This window comes from Oncorhynchus mykiss, chromosome 31, assembly GCF_013265735.2.
Source record: "Oncorhynchus mykiss isolate Arlee chromosome 31, USDA_OmykA_1.1, whole genome shotgun sequence".
In the NCBI taxonomy this organism is placed as follows: Eukaryota; Metazoa; Chordata; class Actinopteri; order Salmoniformes; family Salmonidae; genus Oncorhynchus; species Oncorhynchus mykiss.
Window position 1 is genome coordinate 19,255,662 of NC_050571.1, and position 8,842 is coordinate 19,264,503.

Here is an 8,842-nt window from a genome sequence, read left to right on the forward strand (position 1 = left end):
TTGTTCTGATATTTCCAATGCAGAGGATTCATTTTGATGCTGACCCCAGTGCTGAGGCACAAAGACAAGACCCAGACTATGGAGTACAACCTGAAACCCCTAAGAGACCAGATGCAAAACATCACCACAAGGAAATAATCAAACACACTTTGTTATGCAAAGGGTCATTTTCCAAAATTCTAGTTTCAGAAAAAAGCGGACTATTATTTTGATCAGAACTAGACCTATAGTACAATACATGAAAACAACAAATATTGTGTTGCGCTACTAAGCCTGTCCTATTAACGGTCTATAATGAACTATTCACCAGCCCTTTTATTCATATTCACAGGAACTAGATGAGACGTTTTGCCAGATCAGTGAAGAAACCAATGGGAAAGTTTTGTGGTGGGCTGTTGTGTAGACTTCCATTCAACTATCAGTTGGATTTTGGCAAATCAAAAGACTGAAAGACTTCCTGATTGCAAAGAAGTTGATTTGATAAAAACTTTAGAGCAGGAATTATGTCTGGCAGTACAATGCAGTGGCCACTAGAGTCAAATGCTATTCCAAACTAGACTTGAAGATCAGTGCTGAGGAGGCATCTATTTTACTGTACATCCTTCTAGAGACAATGTATGAATTAATAAAATGTGTTTGTTTCATTTTACACAACTGTCCCAATTTGTTTTCTCCAATGAACACACCAAAATGTAAATAATGACGTAGCCAGCCAATCAGAAAGCGATCTGACATGCAAACAAACCGAAAATCAGAAGGTAGCCAAGCTAGTTGATTGCTACAGTTGCTAAAGCCAGAAAACGACACGGAAGGGTTTGTGACAGTTTACTAACTAGTCCCATAGAGAACAAAGGGCCATCGTGTAAGTCAGATGTGGACCTTTCTTCAGTAAAATATAATTTACGTTTTAGTAGACACCTGTTCGGGGGCAGCTAAGTAAGAAAAGTTACTGTAGCTAGCTATTTTTTTTTTGGGGGGGGGGGGGGGGGGGGGGGGGGGGGGGGGGGGGCGTTGACACGCAAGCTAACGTTAGCTAGCTAGTTCGTCTTTATAGTCCTGTAAGCCATTAATCTATTTTGGCTGATCTCTGCGACTTAAAAGCAAGAAGATAGAATGTCTGAGTTTATAACTATGTCGTAGTTTTATGTTATTTTATTTTTTTACTATCTAACATTGGCTAACGTTAATCTCTTAGCTATAGAAAATGTCTTACTGGATCTGCTGTAACTCCTGCTTCAACCTCCCTGGTCCTGACCGCAAACTAGCTGTTACTACCTGTGGTCATGTCATCTGCAACGTGTGTTTTCAGAAAGGTAGCAAGTTCTGTAGGTCTTTAATTGTACCAATGTACCCTGTTATGTATCCTTAAATTAAGTTCAACATATCATACTACCTTACGTATGATGCTATATGAGATATGTTCCTCCATGAAACTCAGCCTACTTCTCGGTTTGCAGCAGGTCTGTCTTTTTTTAGAATACACAGGCTAAACTTGAACACACGGACCTCTGCTGGTCGTTTTCTGATGTTACAGAAACTATTTGGCCGCACAAAAAACCGTCACGCAGTTTGAAAGCATAATTCTAGTCCGTGTTATATCATAATGGCATGCTATTGTATTGTATAAAATAATGTGCTTGTTCCAATAACCACATTGTACATTTTCTTTCAGCCAATCAAGGGGAGTGCATGATATGTAACGCAAAATGTCAAGTTACTCCTCTCTCAGACAAAGTAAGCAGTGATACAGTATCTTATAGATGTGATTATCTGGCGAGGCTCACAAATAAATCTATTTGATAACCTAAACTTTACAATCTTTATTTTCACAGAGTAGTGCAGAAGTAAAGGCCCTCTTCTCTGACATAAATTCTGTAGCAACCAAACACTTAACAGAGATAAGCAAGGTATTTCTCTTGATGCTCATAACAGGATAGGCACATAAGATATTAGCCTATTTATAGTGATAATTTGAAACACCTCAAAGTTGTACTGCATGTATAAAAACAACATATGTATGCACTCTATTAGGTGTTACTATTCCAGGCAAGGCACCAAAAGAGGTTGTTGGCACATTCCCAGCAGAGGGTGAGGCTGGGGGACATTTAGTTGTATCTCTACTACTATTTAATAATACCAAAGAGTTTAATGGTAGCCTCTCTCTTCTGTTGTTATAATTTGAAACATCTGTGCTCCTTATTTTTCAACCCGTTTAGAATGAAAAGTTAGAAGAAGTTTTACTCAAGATGAAGCAAGAAATGCAGCAAATGTCCAAGTAAGAATGTAAATCATTAGACATCATATAGCAGAATTCACTACCACATATTAACGACTGCTTAGTGTGACTTTAACATTCTTATATTTACCAGGAAAATTACAGAGCAGAATGTCTATATTGCCAAGCTGGAGAGCACTCGTCAGCAGCAAAGGTATCAATATCTTTATGGGTGTTACTGCTTTCTACTCACCAGGTGTCACTATTGTCATCTTTGTTTTTCAAACATGAGATCATGGAGGGGACTCATTTGTTATCAACATATTTTTTATTCAGACCAACTCTTAATGACCATGGTTGGAGATGAATCACATTCCTCTCTCTCTCTGTACAGTGCAAAAGCAGCTTCTACATCACAGCTGAACCGTAGTTCTCACAATGCTCGTTCACATCAAATCAAATCAGATCAAATGCAGATACCATTCAACTCACCCATGTCCCTCTCTCGCTACTCGTCTACTACAAGTCTGTAAGTATTACATCTTAGGAAATCTGCATTAGGCCTACACATATAAAACAAATGTGAACCCTTAAGTTAAAGGTTACAAATATTTAGCCTAAATGAACATAGATGCCAGTACATAGAATATATCCAGGAACAAGCTAATGTATTGTGTAACTGTTTTCTGATGGTTTGATATAAAATATGACATGACGTTCTGCGGTCGTCCTGACCCGGTTTGATTTATAGTCAGCATGCTGTAGACTAGTCTAGCTGACAGACAGAGCATGTGTCTGTCTACTGGGCTCTCTGTGGGGCCCTTTGCTCCAGACCTCTATCACAACAGCCCTGAGCTGCAGGGGAGAAAGGGGATCCTCCAATGTAAACTGTGTATATCCTGACTTCATTCACCCTAGCTGCTGTTTGGCTTTGCCCTGCAGTACCACACCAGTCTCACCTGAATAAGCTGGGCAGGCTTGTGAACATTATGTCTGAGTGAGCATTTCCATAATCTTTCTTCCCGGGTTCTATGAGAATGAAATGTGACATGCCATGTTATGTGATTTCCCCTCAGGGCAGAAAACATGGAGGTGGATAACAAAGGTCTGTTTAGGAAAGTATGTGAACCTTTTCATTTGACCAAATATGGTTCAAATCAGAGACAAATAATCGAAAAAATGGTATCTAAATATGTCTCCGGTTCATATTAATAGTATACTTATTTAGTTTTAGCTGTGTATACCCTGACTCCAAATCATTCTCCAAATCATTCTCTAAATCATTCTTTGATGTTTAATACCAGTGATGAGTTCTACGGCAGACTGAAACTGGTTTTAATGACAGAGACGTATGTTTGTGCAAATGGAAATGTTTTTTTCTCCCTGAACAGCCGGCGCTCTCTGGAAGTGTCCAGAGGTTGTCCTTGATCAGCCCTCCACAGGACGGCCGGATGGGTACGTTTGCTACTCTACTCTGCTCTACTCACAGACAGCCAGATAGATACCTGTGGAGCTGTTCACTGCTTACGTAACAGCACAATGCTTCAATGGATTCAACTTTTGTGTGTTGTATCTGAATAAGGTTTTTCGTTCTTGTTTGTGTTTGACTCGGCTATGAGTCTGGAAGCACTATATCTGAGTTTTAGCATACAATATTTAGGGTGTTGCTGAACTTGTGGTGTGTGAATTCTAAATATTGCATCTTTAGGTACGGTCCCCCATCGATCGACCAATCAGAACACCCTAGTCAACCACTCAGCTCGCTCGGCCACTGTCAGGTCTAACTTGTTATAATCACATCATTATCACAACTTAATCATTTATACACCAATGTGCCATGACACAATAAATTAACTTTGATGCCTTGCCTTCTGTCCTCCCAGCCGCCTGGCGGAGTTGCAGATGACCCCTAACCTGCCGTATCGTATGAACACGGGGTGGGAGACGCCCGTGTTCAAGCCCCCGTCAGCCTACAGACACTCCTCCATGTCTTCTCTGGTCATGTCCTCTCTGGGGGTCACCTGCCCTCCACCGTAACACCGCCAAGAGCCAGCCATCACGACGGCACAAGGAGATGTCTTTGATCCACTTCTATGCCCTCCACGAGTGACTTAGCTAGAGTATCAAATCACTTGGCAATGGTTGAACTCTCCACCATGGAGAGATGAGCTGTGGAATAGGAAGTGTTGTTCAGAAATTGAGCCCCTTCACACAGGGTTAAGAAGAGTTTGGAAGCAGTGGTCTGTTGGTTGTGTGTGCAGTGTAGCGTGTATATTGTCATTGTAATGGATTACATACAGTATTACTTGTCACAGTAACAAATAAAATTTAACAAACCAATCAAATTGATCTCTCAATAATTAATTGACCAATAAGACACTGAAATCACAAAACCTGTACAGTAACCTCTGTACCACTGAGTCATTAATCATTAACGAACCACTCATCTGATAGGCATGTTTAGAGGTTGTGATTTGCAGTACAATTAGTTAACACCCACAGTGAGTCCCAGACAATGCCAAGCGTTCCATTGGCCTCCAGCATGACTCACCCAGGACAGGACCAGCTCTACTCTCTTCTCTGTTGTCTCTGGGGGGCCTGCTGCTGCCTGCCTGTCCCTCCGAGGCATTTTCAAGGTCAACTAATCACAAAGGCACCGTGTGAAGAGGTGTGGGCAACATAATTGTGTTATTTCTTCAAATAGCTTGTCTAACATGGCAGATATGACACATGATTAGAACAACCTCCATGGCCTTTTGATTGCTTCGAGCCCCAAGGGCAGGAAACTACTTCTTACAAGCACAGGTTTTGGCTGTCATAACTACTTTAAGGATTTACAGACTTGCACAGGGCAAAAGTGGTGGTTTGCGTGCAAAAGTAGATTGCTTGGAACAGGGTTGGAACACCTTAGTAAGATGGCAGTTAGACTCAGAAGGCTACACTTCCCAATCCCGTCTGAATCAGCCATCTGCTACCAGTGACCTGCTACCTTTCAGGACAAAGATAGAGGAGATCTTGGAAGCACACTATGATTATTTCCTGTGGTTTCAATGTTTCCTTAAAGCTTTTAACAGACATGATGACATGGAATGATGACACCCTGAAGACAGCTGTGGCGGGAGATGAGGACCGTTCATTCATTTTACGTCAACTCAGGCAGCTGTGGGCCGCAAATGAAGCATGATGAAACACAGGAAGTATGGCGGGAACATGGGTCTGTCCTGGCAGAACAAATTCTCCTGCGGGCCGATGAACCAAAATGACCCTCCTTGTTTGTCTTATTAGAATTTGCCAATGCACATTACTTTAATGTATAGGTCCCTTGGCAGAACATTTCAAAGTACCACCTATTCTCAGTTTGGACATAGAGAAAAATGATTAGGGAATCCCCCAAAAAGTAATTCTACTCTGATAACATTTCAGGGAATGGAAATTCCATTCACATTGATTTGCAGCTGACTTTCCACTCAAAATGAGTCATGCTAAATCAGTGTGTTGTGCACCCTGTGATGAGTGTAGTGGAGCCACAAGTGATGTTCTGCACTGGACACGTACACAACCAGTGCATTCAGAAAGTATTCAGACCCCTTGACCTTTTCCACATTTTGTTACATTACAGCCTTATTCTAAAATGGATTAAATACTCAATCTATACATAATACCCCATAACAATAAAGCAAAACGTTTTTTATGTTTTATTTGTGCTAATCTATCATTTAAAAAAAATGTAATAGCACATGTACATTTTTGGCATGGATATATGTTTTATTTTTATATCACATTTACGTAAGTATTCAGACCCTTTACTCAGTACTTTGTTGAATCACCTTTGCAGTGACTACAGCCTGGAGTCTTCTTGGGTATGATGCTACAAGCTTGGCACACCTGTATTTACGGAGTTTCTCCCATTCTTCTCTGCAGATCCTCTCAAGCTCTGTCAAGTTGAATGGGGAGTGTTGCTGCACAGCTATTTTCAGGTCTCAACAGAGATGTTCGATCGGGTTCAAATCTTGTCCCGAAGCCACTCCTGCGTTGTCTTGGCTGTGTGCCTAGGGTTGTTGTCCTGTTGGAAGGTGAACCTTCGCCAATCCCTGACTAAGGCCCTTCTCCCCTGATTGTTCAGTTTGGCCGGGCGTACAGATCTAGGAAGAGTCTTTGTGATTCCAAACTTGCTCCATTTAAGAATGATGGAGGGTACGGTGTTCTTGGTGACCTTAAATGCTGCAGAATTTCTTTGGTACCCTTCCCCAGATTTGTGTCTCAACACAATCCTGTCTCGGAACTCTATGGACAATTCCTTCAACCTCATGGCTTTGTTTTTGCTGTGACATGCTCTGTCAACTGTGGGACCTTATGTAGACAGTTGAGTGCCTTTCCAAATCATGTCCAATTGAATTTACCACAGGTGGACTCCAATCAAGTTGCATAAACATCTCAAGGATGATCAGTGGAAACAGGATGGACCTGAGCTCAATTTCTGTTTTCTAATTTAGTTTAATTTGGTAAAATTTCTAAAACCCTGTTTTTGCTTTGTCATTATGGGGTATTGTGTGCAGATTGCTGAGGATATTTTACTTATTTTAATCCATTTTAGATTAAGGCTGTAACGTAACAACATTTGGAAAAAGTCAAGGGGTCTGAATACTTTCCGAAGGCACTGTATAAACACATATAATTACATGCATGTGTTGCATGGACATATGACCTCCCCAACACATGTGCATTCTCACAGGCAGATATACTTTCACACTCACACACACACACACACACACACACACACACACACGCACACACGCACACACACACACACACACACACACACACACACCTGGTGCTCGTTAGCTCACTCAGAGGTAGAAAACAGGCTATCATGTTGGGTTAGGCAGAGCCCTATCCCCTCTTGCTTCTGGGCTAAATCTGTGTGGATTTACACCATGGGTAAACTCCAAATATGGCTTTAAATCTAAATTAGTCAAAGAGTTTTCCATTGTGCCAAGCGAGAGCAGAAACAGAATGTCCGTGCTCCCACACAGCAGGCACGGCGGAGCGTTTCATTGCAAAACCGTCAATGTTTACAGCTGTAGGCATAGGGCCTACACATGGCTTACTACAGCTTGACGAGCCCATCACTGAATCCCCCTCATGGACACGTGTTTCATTTATATTCAGCTGAGATTGAACAATGCCTTAATTGTGTTGTACAGATGCACAGAGTACATTATTCCCTTCATTACGAGACATGCAACAAAGAGGAGTTGAAAACGAGTGTGTCGAAGAGTGTAAGTCAGACCACAGAGTTGGATGACCCTGTCTAGTGGCATTTCTGACTCAAAAACAATACTGTCAAGAGTCATGATCTGGACCTGCCTAATTTGGTCACAGTTTTCAGGCCATTCCATAAACCTCACAACAAGCCCATAGCACTTCATGACAGCCAACTTGCCTCTTTTCCACAGCACTGGCTACAGTTGCAAGATTTTACTTGACCAATCTGTTAAAAAACAAAGATAAATATTAGAGCTGTAAGCATGTGATCATTACTGAGAGAAAAAGGAGAACCCATTTGCGTATCTTGTCGTGATGTGCCTGTCCAGACAGGTATCTTTGTATAATCTGTGTTTCCTCTGTTGCCCACAGCAACACGTGCCGTTTCAGTAGCTTTTCATGGTTGTGAATGACCACAATTTAAAAGGAATCAGGTGTGAACAGACGCTATTGTATATAAGAAATGTGCATGAACTCCTGTGCTGGGATTTGGTATAATTTCCTGTTTGGGGTCCAGTGAGAGTGAAATTCAGCCCTGGGGCAAGCTGTCATTGTGTCAAAGAGAGGCAGAGAGAGAAATGTAAATCAGTGCTTTCTCTCTCTCCTGGATGGCTGCAGGGCTTACAAATGAGTCGTGCCACTTCACCAAGGAAAAGAAAACAATTTCTAATGGTGGGCACAATTATTTAACACTCACAGTGTGTCCTCTCATAGAGGCATACATCTGCTTGATAAATTGAAATTACATTTAATATGCTCCAGTCTTAAATCGGATATTCTCACAAGGCATGTTGTTCTTGTCAACCACAATTTAGGTGGATGACAGGTATAATTACAGAAAGACTTATCTCACAAATAAATGATTCTCCTTGCCCACACTTGCTGTTCAGAATACGTTGTCTCAAGTTCTGTGGATGAGTGATATGGTTCTTGCCTGGCTACCCATCCACACTGCTCTAGCCAAACGCCACGCCCACTGTTTCTTCTCAATGATATACAGAGAAATAAGTAGAGCAGTAAATCTCAATTCAGGACGAGTCGTCAGGTAAATATGCTTTAGGCTCAGTTGTCTTCCTGACACCAGCTACCTGTGATGTGAACCAGTGGTCAGTGGCTCACACTATAATCCACTAGACTCCCACGGACAGCCTCTGATTTCAACACAACTTTTATTTAAATCTTCTTCAGGATCGGTGGGTCCCCCACGGGACGGTTGAGCTAACGTAGGCTAATGCAATTAGCATGAGGTTGTAAGTAACAAGAACATTTCCCAGGGCATAGACATATCTGATATTAGCAGAAAGCTTAAATTCTTGTTAATCTAACTGCACTGTCCAATTTACAGTAGCTATTACAGTGAAA

At 41.6% G+C, this 8,842-nt stretch overlaps 1 protein-coding gene across 13 annotated transcripts; it reads left to right on the top strand.

The window, feature by feature from the left end:
- Positions 1-723: 723 nt before the first annotated feature.
- LOC110504750 (probable E3 SUMO-protein ligase RNF212) lies at positions 724-4,560 on the top strand. Of its 13 annotated transcripts, none has more exons than XM_036970204.1 (12): positions 724-862; positions 1,196-1,313; positions 1,673-1,734; positions 1,833-1,907; positions 2,032-2,088; positions 2,217-2,275; positions 2,370-2,429; positions 2,610-2,744; positions 3,292-3,334; positions 3,607-3,670; positions 3,924-3,993; positions 4,099-4,560. In XM_036970204.1, the coding sequence occupies exons 2-12, from the start codon at positions 1,205-1,207 to the stop codon at positions 4,250-4,252; spliced, it is 888 nt and encodes a 295-aa protein (XP_036826099.1). In that variant the 5' UTR covers positions 724-862; positions 1,196-1,204; the 3' UTR covers positions 4,253-4,560. The 13 variants fall into 13 exon arrangements, with proteins under 13 accessions (XP_036826099.1, XP_036826108.1, XP_036826101.1 ...); XM_036970213.1 differs by having other exon boundaries at positions 3,292-3,320; XM_036970206.1 differs by having other exon boundaries at positions 724-813.
- The last annotated feature ends 4,282 nt before the right edge of the window (positions 4,561-8,842 follow it).